A 15,653-nucleotide genomic window follows, 5' to 3' on the forward strand; every position below is an offset into this window, starting at 1 on the left:
ATTTTTTGAGACTAAAATAAGACATTTAAAACTTTTTTGGACTAAAATAGGGTATTTGAAGTGTTGGGAATCAAATTTGGACTTAATCCAAATATTGGAGACCAAACTAATATTTTACTCTAAAAAAATTCCGATGAGAAGAAAAAAGAAGGCGTTAAGAGACCCTTCTGACCCCACCCTAGACGCTCTAAGATCCTTTTTCAAACCTGCTCCCATTCCGCATATAATACCCGATAGATATTATCTCTGTAACAATTTCTAGTTATATTCTAAGGTTTACATATACTGACAGTTACTGTTATAATTAACATGGAGAAGGTTTTTTGAATAAAAAAAGCAATATTGATAAATTATGTATCAAATTTCATTTTTTTTTATCTCATAACGACAAAACCATCTTCTCATTTCGATTTCAAGAATTGTTCAGGTTTTCATAATTTCGTGAAATTCACTTAGTGCATTTTTTAATCCTTAAGACATTTCGTATGCTCTACTCATAATAATCGAAATGAACTATAAAAATATTTTTTTATTTTTTCTTTTTCTTTTATTGAAATTTGATAATATCTTAATTTTAGATCAAATTTAAAAAAGATAGTAATATAATTTAATTTTTTAATTAAGTCATTTTTATTATATAAGGGATATCTTTTTATTTTAAAACTTTGTTTAAAAGTTTGTAATTAATTATAAATGTAGAGACTCTTCTTTTTCATTACATAAAACTTGACACAATTCTAAAGAAATTTGGATAGTCTAATTAGTTCTTTATCTATATATTTTTGAATTTTTTATAATATATTTTAAATACTCTTTATTCATCTGGATAGATTTTGCCTTAGTGAAAATGTTCTTTTTATTAAAATTATCCTTATACAATTGAATACCTCATGCAAATTCCTATGATAGAATGCTTTGGAATTTAGACTATATAATTTTCTTTAACTTCTATTATTTAAATCCCTTATCATATGTTGAATTTTTTGGACTTTAATTTTAGTTACTTTTCTACCTTTTTATACATTATTTTTTGTTTAAAAAATTAATTTATTCTTTTTTACTTTCTATTATATTGATTTGCAAAATTATTATTATTTCCTGTAATTGTGTTTTTGTATAAGTTCAAATAAAATAGATTGATTTGGTATGTAATTAGTAATAACATCTTCTTTATCTACTTTCAAAAAATAGAGTAAAAGGGTAAAAAAGTTATCTAATATAATCCGTTAAAAAAAATTATTTAGCTAGCAAAAAAGTGGTTGAAAAATAGACTTTATTTTTATAGACTTTTGTTTTAAAGATTTTATAATTTACGGTTCTCCTTTCATTTTTTGCCTCGACAATAGTTTCGGTAATTTTTTCATAATATTTAGTAGAGTAAATATTCACTCTCTAATTTCATAATATTTAGTAGAATAATTTAAAAATGTCTTTTTCTTAATTAATACATCACAATCTAGTTAAAAATATAATATCAATTTTGTTTGAGTAGTCTGAAAAAAGAAGCTTTTTAAGTGTCAAAATATTAAATATTGAAACACTGTTAGTGTCATGTATGGTTATTACGAACCACGTTGCTGAAATATTTGATTATATTTATGTATAAAATCATTAGTTAAATTATCATTGCATAAAGATATTACTCTATATTGGTGTAGGAAAATTGAGAAAGTGTGCAGGCAAATTAAGAAACAAAAGAAAATATTTATAAATATTTATTATAAAATATTAAAATTTAAATTTGTCCTTAAATTTCAAATTGTGTAGTATTTTTTTCATAAAAAATTTTATATATATACAACAGGTTGAAAATTTAGGCAGCAGAATAGTCAAATTTTTTGTCCATAATAAAGATATGAATGTCTCAGTTATGGTTGTGGATACTTCTTGAAAAGATAATAAAAATGAGAGTCAATCTATAGAGATTATTATTTTTGATAAAAAAGTAGTTATTAGTGTTTAGAGATAATTACTAGATAATGAGATAAATTACGTATGTATATGTTTTCTTTTAAAAAAAATTCACATACTTATAAATAAAGTTGTTAAAAAATAGAAAATTAGGTTATAAAAAAAGTTAAAAAAACTATTCAATAGTTTGACTACTTATATAAATTATTTAATACAAAATAGCTATTGATTCTTAGCGACACTAACCGTATTTAAACTTGATACAGGTCTTAATCAATTTAGGTTTTGATAAAAAATTATTTTTAAAAGGTTTGCATTATGATTAATTAAAAAGGTACATGGACTTTTTATTTCTAAATTAAAAAGAATTTAATAAAAAAGAATTAAGTTTTTTTAGTACCTTTAATTGATGCAGTTATTTATTACAATTATTACCACGCAAGACGCGGGGGATTGGACTAGTATTTAAAATGAATACCTTGGTTGCTGTGGTTACGTCCACGTGAGGCAATCCTAGGTGCTTAATAATAATGCAATTTGATCCAGTCCACTTACGTACTCCCGCATCAACCAACAATTCGAAACAAACTAACTAACTAATTAATCACTTAACCTTTTTCTTCCATACCGATCCCAATCTCAACGAACTTTTCCTGCATTATTCTCCAGAAACTACATCACACACGAACAATAAACAATCTCTGAACCTACATTTGTCTCACCATGACCATGGATCCCCACCCAGGAAACTTCCCGATCCTCTCCTACGTCATGTCCCGCCTCCCTTCCTTCAGTCCAAGAACCACAACCTCCCCCACTAATGCCACCAATTCCCAATCCCAATTCGACGTTGAACAACCCCACCCTCACCGCCACTCCGAGATCATAGGTCAGATGCCTCAGCTAACTGACCCTGCCCTCCTCGCCTCCATGACACGTGCCATCGCCGACGTCTCCCAAGCCCGACAAGTCCTCAAACTCATCGGCGAGCGCCCTACACACGAGGAGATCGACAATGCTAAGACCAAGCTCGTTGACATCGATGCCCACCTCAATCGCCAGCTGGAGGAGATCGTCGCCCTCCAAATGCCCCCGGAGTCCTCCCCTGCCATGTGGCGCGACCACATTGCTCAGAGGGAGAAGGAGTGCAAGGACGCCGCGGAGCAAGAGATGAGAATGTACAAGTCCCTCATACAGTTGGAAGAGATGCATGCTGCGTACCAGAAGTTGCTCAGCGATGCGGAGAAGAGGTTGGTCAAGATTTATGAGAAGGGAAAGGTGGACGACGATGATGATGATGGTGCTGGTGGAGGGGATGAGGTCAATGAAGAAGTTAACTGGATACTGGAGGAGGCTAACGTGAAAGGTGTCGAGAGAGTCGACCTTTCTGGCCGCCACCTCAAGCTTCTACCGGTGGGATTCGGACGTGTTCAGAGCTTGGTGGTGCTCCTTCTTTCCGGCAACCAGCTTTCGGTAACCACGCACTCCATGTCTTTTTCATTAGATTTTTTTTTTTTTACATTTTGAATGGTTAGTTTATGAAATAGTTTGATATTGGTTGAGTGTATTATGAACTTGAATATTGTAATGAGGATAATTTTGATGAATAAATAATTTGGATAAATGGTTTGAGAAATTTGATAGTTATATTATTGATGGGTTAAGGACAAAGTATAAAGACTAGTGGAATTTAAAATGTTTGTTAGTTAGTTACAATGAACTCCATGATGACTTATTTATAGGTTCTATAAGTTGAGATAATTTTAAATTTTAGAAACAAGATCATGAGAATTCTAAAAAGCTTTACAAATGTGTAGCATTATTAATATGAATGTTTTCCATGATAATTAGCATTCAAGTTTTTTCTAAAGAGAAAATTCAAAAAGAAAAATTGCTAGTTAATTGCAATTTGTTGCATCTCTTGTTGGTTACCAACTAAAGTTGATGCGAGCTAACGGACTGTTTTGTTTAAGGTTTGATAGGTATTTATATACCATCTTGCTTATTTTCTTTTTGGAAATTTATTACTAAATTGTCATTCTTTACAAACTGTTTATAAATGTGCAAATAGTTATAAGTTTGCAAATAAGAGACTGAATGGTATAAAAGCCTGGTTTGACAAGTTAATTTAGCTAGGCATTGTTTTCACGTGAAATTTTTTATCTTAATCAAATATGCAAGAATGGAGAAATAAGAGTGCTAATCTTTAATATTATTCTAGAAATTTGCATCGGTCATTGACAGTGAATTTATGGTTTTTATCTTGAATGTATAGGCTTTCCCATGCTGCATTGATATGTCTAAAATAATACTGGGAATATTGATTCTCTTAGTATGTACTTCCTAGCTATTTTTATGTGACTATAATTCTTTGCTGCCAAATAGGTAATTCCGGAATCAATAGGTGGATTGGAAAATCTTGAAGAGCTTAACGTGTCATCAAATGTTTTGGAGTCACTACCAGAGTCGATTGGCTTGCTACAGAAGCTTAAAATCCTCAACGTATCTACAAACAAGCTAACTTCCCTTCCTGATTCCATCTGTAAGTGCAGGTATGCATGTGAAAGATAGAAGTCTATACTTGAATTCATAAGAGCGTCATTGTTTATGTACTGTTGGCTGTTTCATCAATTTGGATTATAACCTTGGTTTGAGATCATATAAAATTGGTAGATGCTATACATGATAAAATTCATGGAAAGGTTTTAATTTAAAACTTAATGACATATCATGTTATTCCAAAAACTCAAGCTTGACGAAGTAACTTGACTCACAAGGTTTTGTCCCTCCATATGTAAAACTTATCTGCAGCAGGCCCCATATAGTGAGATCCAACTCTGTTTGTTGTTACTGATGTAAAACTTATCATTGATCGAACTGATTTTACTTATATGAAATGATCAGGTCTTTGGTGGAGCTAGATGCGAGCTTTAACAGTCTGGGATATTTGCCAACTAACATTGGATATGAATTACAGAGCTTACAGAAGCTTTCAGTTCAATTGAACAAGCTCCGTTCCCTCCCCTCATCCATATGTGAGATGCAGTCCTTGCGCTACCTGGATGCTCACTTCAATGAGCTAAATGGCCTTCCAAAGGCAATAGGGAAATTAACCAATCTTGAAATTCTCAACCTTGGCAGTAACTTCAGCGACCTCCAAGAACTTCCAGAGACATTTGGTGATCTGATTAACCTCAGGGAATTGGACATCAGCAACAACCAGATTCATCAGCTCCCCGATACATTCGGCAGCCTTCATTACTTGACCAAGCTTAACTTAGAGCAGAACCCTCTTGAATTGCCACCAAAGGAGATTGTAGGTCAAGGTGTGCAAGCCATAAAGACTTTCATGGCCAAAAGGTGGATTGATAAAATGGAAGAAGAAAGACAAAGCAAGCTGCAGGAAGCACAAGAACAAGCAGATAACGGATGGTTAACACGAAGCACTTCCTGGTTGAAGAATGCATCTACCAATGTAAGTGAGATTCTTGGAAATATATCCCCTAAAACTCCCAAAGACCCTTATCTCAATCAGCAGCTATAAACTTATTAAGAGGCATTCCTTGAAATTTTGGGAACTTTCTGTCAACACTTGTTACTATCTATTGCTAATCAGTTATTGCTGTTGGTGTTGGTGCATCCTTTTTGCCTTGTGGAAGGTGGAAGTTAAGGCAACTTTTTGGTTTTATTAGATCACTGAATAAAGAAGTTTTGCAAGCAAGTACTAATGAGACTGAATTTGTAATTTTATGTTTTGTTCTTTTACTATTCAGTTTTCCCTGCATAATTTATGAGAGCTTATGCCTGAAACTAAAAGCAATAATGCTATGGCATCTTTACACTAGTCTTGCCTATATGTAGTAATGAGTTATCACTAATTTTAACTGGTTTATATTATTTTCTGCACATACACATAACCTGAATACTAAAATGTCCTCTATCTAGATCAACAAACTTTTCTAATAACAAACTAATTAAAGACTAATCAACTAATTGCACCATATGATGAGTTCCAAATTTATAGGAATTCTAAAGTTAGATTAATGATTGAATAGGTCATGGAGAATTATACCTATTTAATTTCATGTGAAAATCTTTAACCCTGGTGTTTAAGCTGGAAAGAAGAGATGAAAACGTAAATGGCAAATGAATAATATAAATTTAATTTCAAATAATGCTATCTATAAATTAGTATCAAAACTTTGTATTTATGAGCAAATTTTATATCAATGATTAGCATATTCCTTTTTCCCAACTTAAATTCAAGCATGGTATCTGATTCTATCAACTGGTGTTTTGTCGTCTTTCATATGATTCTTTCTTTAACATAATCAGCAACTCAGTTCTAGCTATATTTTTCTTTGCCCTCAATTTGCGCTTTTTGAGGGACTTCGTACTTTTGTAGGAATTTAGATATGGCAAAGGCATTAAATTGATGAGTACTATATATGTGTATCCTTAAGAAAAGTCTGATGTTTATAGACATACAACTTAGTCCAAAAGTGAAAACAACAGTGTAAATATGGTCTGTGAATTCTAGAATTTTGTCAGAGTACCTTTATTATTTTATCACATAACGCGGGTGTAATCTTGATGGTGATTAATTGGAAGAATTTCAAGCTGTGACAGAAAAAAAAGTTCCCTTTGAGGTTGGACGCACATTGGTTACATTATAACTCCAGTAGTGCTTCATACAACCACACATGTTATATATACTGCTACATCACTTATTACCTAACACTACTTGAACCACATACATACTACAATAAAAGATAGACCAAAGTTCATAATATGGGTTATGCTACGTGTACACCAAAATCAGCCACTAGTATAAAATACATATTGAAATACAAATACACATTGAAAATAAATTAAACTACACATGTATTTATACACAAATACATTGGTGGCTGATTTTAGTGACTGATTTTGGTGTACAAATAGCATTTTCCTCATAAATATAAACCCCAATTGTTGTGATTATTAGCCTCTGCCTCATATTCTTGTTCCTACCAGCAGCATGCAAAGTATGACTAACTCTATCATAACTGTATCACTGTTGGTAGTCTTGACCGTGTCCTATGTTGTTGTCCATGTTTTATGCGATGATCGGAAAGCTGAAAGGCTTTATGTGGAAGCTCCACGGTCTCTTGCGCATGTGGCAGTGGCTGCCGATGTGGCATCAGTGATGGTGTGGGCTCTCCGAGCCATCATAGTGACGTGGGTCACGGTGCTGGTGTTGCCGAGTTTTGTCGGAAATCGCCGCAAGATTCTTTTGATGTGGCATGGAACTTGAGCATTGTATTCAGATTGCAGAAAGGTCATTTTGCTCTGGCTTGAGGGCCAAGATATACTCTCTCTTAGCTAAACACTAATTATAAAAAATCCTTTTTCACCTAGTCAATAATTGTTAAACTGTATTGAAACGGAGGCCCTACTAGCAGCTACATCTGGAAAACATCTCTCAACTGAAACAACAGGAGCACAAGATGAGTGTCAGCCGTATCTAAATTCTAAACAAGAGCATATCACACAAGATTTTGCAAACAGTAAGAGCATTTAGAATAATAAAACTAGGGACAAAATTGTAAAAAATTCATGTAATACTTGTCATTAGTTTTTCTATGAATTAGGTTTAGTTGTAGGCATGCGAATTTATACCCACTCTCCTTTATTATACTCTCTATCGTTGTTGAGCTTTTTTTTATATTCTTTGTATAATTCAAATTATTCAATAAAAATTCTGATTACATTATCTTTGTGAGTATTAAATTTAACTTATTTCTTTTTTTATATCATTACTCTTTCATTTAATTTTTATAAAATTACATTACGTTTACAACTTAAATTAATCAACTACCTTTATATTCAACTACCTCTAATTAGAAGAGCCATTTGTCCTTTGGACAAATAGTTATAATATAATTACCATAAAATATTTTTATGTAAATATTTAATTGAGTAAATCTTTTTAAATCATAATTATTATAATATAATTACAGAGTAAATCTTGTTATAAAGAGAGAATAAACTATTTTAAGTATACAGTAATTTTTGATATTTTTTATTTCTTTTTCTTTTATATTTATACTTAATTATACTTTAAAAATACAAATACTAAATCTTATACTTTAAACTCTAAACTCTATACCTTAAACTTTAAATTCTAAAAGCAAAAGACCAAACTCCTAATTTGTAAATACTAAACCCTAAATCCTAATACGAAACCCTTCTAAATCATAAACCACATATTCTAATCCAAAAAATACTAAATTTTAATTCTTAAATTTCAAACCCTAGGTAAAAAAATTTTAAACCCAAAACACTAAATCCTAAACCTTTTAATCTACAAATTTTAAATCCTAAATCCTAATCCACAAATCACATACCTTAATATAAAAATTCTTAAATTCTAAATACTAATCTCTATATCTTAAACTCTAAATCCTAAAAATTAAACCCTAAGTCTCTAATTCCTAAATTCTAAACCTTAAATACCAAAGACTCCTAAATCCTGAACTACATACTCTAATACAGAAAATCTTAAACCTTAACTACCATATTTTAAACAATAAATTCCTAAATCCTAAATTTTTAAATTCTAAATCATAATTCATAAAATCACAACCTTTAACAAAAAATTCATGACCTCCAAACTATACTCCCTAAATTTTATACCCTAAATTCTAAATTCTAAATATATGACCTCACATTTGACTTTTTTCTGATAAATAGATCATCGTTCAATTGATAAACGGTACTTAGTTTCACGAAACCTATAAAATAAATCCAGCAATAATTATTATATAAATATTTCTACAAAATTTAAAACTTACACAATAAAATACTGCATCCATCCATTAAATATGCACAATTAATAACATAACTCGCGATTTTTTTAAACTAGGTAAAATTTATATTTGAATGCTTAAAATATATATATATATATATATATATATATATATATATATATATATATATATATATATATATATATATAGAGTATAAATAATGATCTTATTATCTTTGACTAATTCTCCGATCCTTGGCCATTGTAGAATAATATTTCTTTAACTTGATATCCATCACTAACCTTTATACATGAACATCACGTCAAACTTTACATTTGAAGTATAAAAAGAAATAATGCGTTAAAAATATAATTAAAACTATTAGATTTGTACACGAAATATATACTTAAATTTTAAATTCTAAACCCTAAAATAGAAAAAAGTTTGGCATAATATAATACTCTCACTATTAGAACATCATATTTCTGACTGTATCATTTCGATAGCAAAAATATTACGACTGTAAGACCCAAAATTTTTAAAAAAGTTTATTATAAACTAATTTTAAATTTAATTATTATTTGTAACTTTAATTTCAGAAATTATTTTATTAAAGAATATTTAAAGTAAGTTTTGATTAATTGAATTTGAAATAAATTAAGATCCTTATCCAATTATACAATTATTGAATTATTTTCTATATTTGGATTATAAAGTTGACAGTCATAAAATAATAAGAATTTTATATAATTTAATTTAAATAGTTAATATTTTTATAATTCAATACTTTAAATTTTAGAAATAAAGGAAATTAATCTTATTATCTTATAATTTTAATTAAAGTATTCGATTTTATATTAATTAATATTTTGATATAATAAATAATATTTTTGAAGTAATTTTAAGTATTTAATTAGAATTTAAATTTATACCCTATGTCCTAATTTTATTAAAATTATCTTACTCTAATTAAACCCAAAATCCTCAAATCAAAATCCTAATTTTTTTTACCTAACCCTAGCTTCCCCAACCCACACACATAACACACACAACCCACACCCACCGTCACTCTTCCTCACCCTCTCAACACACACACACCCCCAAAGAAAGAAAAGGAACAGAGGGAACGGGGAGAGCAGAGAGGAAGAGAGATCAGTGAAGGAAAAGAGAAGAGCGAGGAGCTATGCCACCACCGCCAGCCTTGGGCTCGCCATTCATGCCCGTCGCGTCACCGCCCAGCCGCGTCCAGCCCACCACCCGTCGCCGCCGTCGTGTGTTGCTGTTGAAGGAGGAAGAGCACGAACCAGAGCCGCGAGGAGAGGGAGTCGCGCCGCCGTCCCTGTGCTGTCGCGGATCAGATCTGAGGCGAGGGACAGGACCGCGATGGGGGAAGGAGTCGCGCTACCAAGTCGCCGTCCGTGCGGAGTCGTCACCGGTCTGCACGTCGCCAACGTCGTCGGCGTTGTCGCGAGAAGGAGAGAGAGCCACACTGGAGGAGAAGAACCGTCGCGGAGTTGTCCCTGCCACTGCACCCAGCTGCTGTCGCGAGTCTCGTCGCCGCTTATGGGGGTGCGCCGCCAAGCTCTTGCCGTCGGAGAACCCCGCTGCCGTCGCTGATGACCACTGCCAGTAAGGGATTTTAAGTTTAGTTTCTGTTCTTTTGGGTTCCGGGAAGGTTTTTAACGCTGCGTGGTTGTTACAATCACCATCGCCGGAGTTCTGGTCGCCGCTGTTGTTTGGGATGGCTGCCGGGGCTGCCGTTAGATCAGTTCAGAGATCGTTGCTGTTTTGTTTTTCTTATTTTGGTAAGTGTTTATGTTTTGGAAACCCCTGCGTTAGTATTTTGTTATGTTTGGTTATAAACGTTGAGGTTTTGGTAACTTAGGGTCGTGTTCTGACCGTTGCATATCGCTTTTAAGTTGCTGTGAGTGCTGCGAAAGTGATCATGGACTGAGTTTACGGTTGCTGTTGGTTTTGGGTTGAGAGAAAAGGTTTCGTTGACGTGTTTTGGGTTATGGTTTCGATTTGTCGAGGTAGGGGCTGTCTATAAAAACTAATTCATTTTAAATTGGAATTGTTATAAATAGATATGATGTGCGAAATGCATTTCTGGTGATTATGTAAGTCTTATGAATTGTTTGATTTGTATTGGATGAATATGGTTGCCTGTTTAATTGAAATAATGTCTGATTTTGTCCAAAATGGAAGTTTTTGGTTGTTTTGAATTGAAAGAATTTTAGTATTTGAAGTCTGAATTTTACTTGTTGAAAATTGATTTGGTCTTGAATCACTTGGAAAAAGAGTTGATGATTGGTTTGGTTGGGATCCAAAAAGGGTGGCAAAGTCCATGTTTTAGGGGAGATGCTGTTGAAATTTCTATAAAATCTGATATTTTGTTTGTAGCATTATTTTAAAAGTAATAAATTATGTTTTCAATTGAATGTCTGATAAATAAATTATATTTCAACTTACCTTATTAAGAAAATTATTATATTTTGAATGTAATTTATTTAAGAAAAGAATTATGTTTTAAAGTCGATTTAAATATGAAAATTCTTATGTTTTGGAATTTGATTTTGTAAAACCCGGTTAATTAATGACTAATTAACCCATAAATGAGAAATTATTCTAGAAAGCCAAAAATGTTATTTCCATGGCTTTATATGATAGAGGAGATTGAGACGAGAATTTCGATACTAATTTTATAGAAATTGGACCAAGATTGGATCGAACGGGCCAAACCGGGCCAACCGGACCCATATTGGACCCTTAGCCCAACCTAAACTAAACCTAAAATCCTAATTTTCAGCACTCTCTCTCCTCACTTGACACTCATACACACTGAAATGAGGAACATGGGGGAAGAACACTCCCTCAAAGTTCTAACCCTTGGTTGATCTTCAAACCACCATAACTTTTGATCTAGAACTCCGATTGCTGTACCGTTTATGGCCACGCGTTCACCGCGAAGAGCTCTACAAAACTCACTACTTTGTTCTTGAAGTAAGCCACTATTTTAGTTCAGTTCTTTATCCCTTAATTTCGAATTTTATGGAGAAAAGTGTTGAGATTTTGGACTCTTTGATGTTATAGGACTCAACTCTCTTGAAGGAGAAGATTAATCTTGTCTCTTTGAACCTTGGGTGTGGTAAGATTCTCAACCCTAGTGAAATTTATTGATTTATGATGTTGGGTATTGAGTTGTTGTGTTTGGATGTGATAATTTTGGCTTAGGTAGTGTGTATGTGAATATTGAAGAGTGATTGAGGTTTTGGAAAGCTTAGAGAAGGGCTTTGGTGTGCTAAAAATATGTTCTTGGAGGTGTGGAAGCTTAGTGAGCTTGTGAAAAAGTGGTTTGGAGGTATTCCGGTTTAAGCGAAAAGCGGCTAAAGTATGGTCTCGGTTTCCTGTATCTAAAATGTAATGTGGTGTGAAAACTTAGGCTATAGTCCTTAAGATAGGATTTGAATGGTTGATGTTGTTGAATGGTTGATATATATATTGTGTGGTCATATATGTGATTATGAATATTGGTATTTTGATATATGAGTAATGATTAATTGAGGTTGAATTGTGGGTGAGGCCATGTTGATGGTGAGGGTGATATTGATTGTGTGTATTGATGGTTGATTGGAAATGGTATTGTTGGGAATTGGGATGAGAAATTATGTATATTATGATATTGTGTTTGAAGTTGAGTTACTTGGTTGAGATTGGTTAAAATGATGGATTGGTGGGTTATGATTTGATAAAAATGTCAATGTATGAGTTGAGGAGGCTTGAGGTTGGTTTTTGGTATGTTGTGGTTGATTTCAAAAAAGGTTGGAATTGGTTTGTTTTGAAAATGGCACTTTGTGGTTTTGTATGAAAATGTGGTTTTTAGGCATAGTTTGACGGAGCATAACTTGGACTCCTGATCCCTGATTTGTGAAAAACTTGTTTAGAAATGAAATTGGATCCGACATGTTTATGTCGTTCAAAGAACGGGTGAAAAATAATTTGAAACGAAGAAGTTATGTCCATCGGAAGATTGGGGTATGAAACTGTGAATTCTGCAACTTTTTAACTTAGTAAAATTTTTGGCAGAACGCACTCCCACGCGTAGGCGTGGCCGACGCGCACTGGTGCGCAGAAATTGTGACTACACTTTGATTATGTAAAATTCATCGCTCTTTCTTTCCCTGGTAATGGCGCCAAAAACATGGTGCCAATACCATGGTTCACAACTTCGCACAACTAACCAGCAACAGCACTGGGTCGTCCAAGTAATACCTTACGTGAGTAACACTCGAATCCCACGGAGATTGTTGGTATGAAGCAAGCTATGGTCACCTTGTAAATCTCAGTCAGGCGGATATAAAATAGTGATGGGGTTTTCGAAAATAATTAATAAAATAGTGATAGAAATACTTATGTAAATCATTGGTGAGAATTTTAGATAAGCGAATAGAGATGCTTTCGTTCCTCTGAACCTTTGCTTTCCTGCTATCTTCATTCAATCAGTCTTACTCCTTTCCATGGCTGGCTTTATGTAATGCATCACCATTGTCAATGGCTACTTTCGGTCTTCTCTTGGGAAAATGATCCAAATGCCCTGTCACGGCACGGCTAATCGTCTGGAGGCATCACCCTTGTCAATGGTTACATCCTATCCTCTCAGTGAACATGGTCAACGCACCCTGTCACGGCACGGCTATTCATCCGTCGGTTCTCGATCATGCTGGAATAGGATTTACTATCCTTTTGCTTCTGTTACTACGCCCAGCAATCGCGAGTTTGAAGCTCGTCACAGTCATTCAATCATTGAATCCTACTCGGAATACCATAGACAAGGTTTAGACTTTCCGGATTCTCTTGAATGCCGCCATCAATCTAGCTTATACCACGAAGATTCTGGTTAAGAGATCTAAGAGACACTCATTCAATCGAAAGTAGAACGGAAGTGGTTGTCAGGCACGCGTTCATGGGGAATGATGATGATTGTCACGTTCATCACATTCAGGTTGAAGTGCGAATGAATATCTTAGAAGCGAAATAAGATGAATTGAATAGAAAACAGTAGTACTTTGCATTAATCTTTGAGGAACAGCAGAGCTCCACACCTTAATCTATGAAGTGTAGAAACTCTACCATTAAAAATACATAAGTGAAAGGTCCAAGCATGGCCGAATGGCCAGCCCCTCTGATCTAAGAACCAGGCGTCCAAAGATGATCAAAAGATTCAAAGATAATCCAAAAATCTCTAATACAATGGTAAAAGGTCCTATTTATAATAAACTAGTCACTAGGGTTTACAGAAATAAGTAATTGATGCATAAATCCACTTTCGGGGCCCACTTGGTGTGTGCTTGGGCTGAGCTTGAGTGTTGCACGTGTAGAGGTCCTTCTTGGAGTTGAACGCCAGCATTTGTGCCAGTTTGGGCGTTCAACTCTGGTTTTGGATCCTTTTCTGGCACTGGACGCCAGAATTGGGCAGAGAGCTGGCGTTGAACGCCAGTTTGCATCATCTATTCTTGGCCAAAGTATGAACTATTATATATTTCTGGAAAGCCCTGGATGTCTACTTTCCAACGCAATTGGAAGCGTGCCATTTCGAGTTCTGTAGCTCCAGAAAATTTTCTTTGAGTGCAGGGAGGTTAGAATCCAACAGCATCAGCAGTCCTTCTTCAACCTCTGAATCTGATTTTTGCTCAAGTCCCTCAATTTCAGCCAGAAAATACCTGAAATCACAGAAAAACACACAAACTCATATTAAAGTCCAGAAATGTGAATTTAACATAAAAACTAATGAAAACATCCCTAAAAGTAACTAGATCCTACTAAAAACATACTAAAAACAATGTCAAAAAGCGTATAAATTATCCGCTCATCACGCACGTGTCGTTTTCAAATATTCACAACCCACGCGTGCGCGTGGCCTACGTGTACGCATCGATGAGCGAATTCAATTGGCCCAGCCAAATTCTCGAGAGTTTTGCTGGTTTTGTGCCTGGAGCACAAAAAGCGCACCCACGCGTACGCGTGGCTGACGCGTAGGCGTCACTTGGCTTTTCTTCCATCCACGCGTGCGCATGGGCAACATGCACGCGTGACCATGTTTTCATCCCAAAGTTGATTTTTGAGTTTTCAAAGCCAAATTTCATACTTTTAAGCCTCCGATCTCACCCCTTATGTCTTAAATCATTATGATAAGCCTAGCAATGGTATGAAGCTAAGAAATGTGGTAACTTGTGAATGAAGAAAGGGGAGAATTAATGATGAATGATGATCAAGGATCATTGTATGAGATACGGAGGATGAATTTGGAAGTGCTTGATATGCCATGAGCCGAAGGGCTGTAATTGTTAATGAATTGGCTAGTTATGGATTGTATTTTGAGCTGAATGGCTGAGATATGGCTGAGTTACGGCTGAGCTATTATTGAATTATGGCTGAGTATGATTGCATATATGCGTATTGAATGAAATGTGAATCTTGCACTTCCACTATCTGAGATACGAGTTTCCCTGGGAGAAAGCAATAGCTAGCCACCAGGTGCTCTAGGTGGAGACTCGATACTCTGCTGACCCTATGTCGTAAGTGTGGCCGGACACTGTGAAAGTTTCGGATGAGCTCGCCCCCGTGTATATACACCGGTGAGGGTGCTGGATATGAATTATGATTTATGATTGAGTATAACTCGAGTTGAGGATGCACAACAGAGGGACAGTCCAATGGTTAGCTACCAGGACTTGTCGGGTTGGCTATATAACCGACAGACGATATCATCAGCTATTAGGACATGCATTCATCATATGCATACTATGTGAATTGTTTGGATTTGCCTAATTGACTGCATATTACCTGCTATTTGTCTAAATGTCATATATATTTCCTATCTGTATATCTTCTTGTCTGATATAATTGTGTTTGTCATATTATATTACTGCTGGTGGTTGGAAGGTTTGCAGG

General features: G+C 34.3%; 1 protein-coding gene across 1 annotated transcript; it reads left to right on the plus strand.

Annotated features, from left to right (window-relative positions):
• Window positions 1-2,491: 2,491 nt before the first annotated feature.
• On the plus strand, window positions 2,492-5,786 carry LOC107622348 (plant intracellular Ras-group-related LRR protein 9-like). The gene is made up of 3 exons (XM_016324209.3): window positions 2,492-3,384; window positions 4,297-4,463; window positions 4,816-5,786. The coding sequence occupies exons 1-3, from the start codon at window positions 2,635-2,637 to the stop codon at window positions 5,453-5,455; spliced, it is 1,557 nt and encodes a 518-aa protein (XP_016179695.2). The 5' UTR covers window positions 2,492-2,634; the 3' UTR covers window positions 5,456-5,786.
• The last annotated feature ends 9,867 nt before the right edge of the window (window positions 5,787-15,653 follow it).

This window comes from Arachis ipaensis, chromosome B10 (assembly GCF_059453495.1).
Source record: "Arachis ipaensis isolate K30076 ecotype BB chromosome B10, ASM5945349v1, whole genome shotgun sequence".
NCBI classification, from domain to species: domain Eukaryota; kingdom Viridiplantae; phylum Streptophyta; class Magnoliopsida; order Fabales; family Fabaceae; genus Arachis; species Arachis ipaensis.

What these genes read in the sequence shown, in the direction of transcription:
- LOC107622348 (XM_016324209.3), top strand. Translation starts at nt 2,635, where the DNA reads ATGACCATGGATCCCCACCCAGGAAACTTCCCGATCCTCTCCTACGTC. An exon ending in TTTCCGGCAACCAGCTTTCG is followed by an intron (nt 3,385 to 4,296) that starts GTAACCACGCAC and finishes GCTGCCAAATAG; the next exon opens with GTAATTCCGGAATCAATAGG. An exon ending in GATTCCATCTGTAAGTGCAG is followed by an intron (nt 4,464 to 4,815) that starts GTATGCATGTGA and finishes TGAAATGATCAG; the next exon opens with GTCTTTGGTGGAGCTAGATG.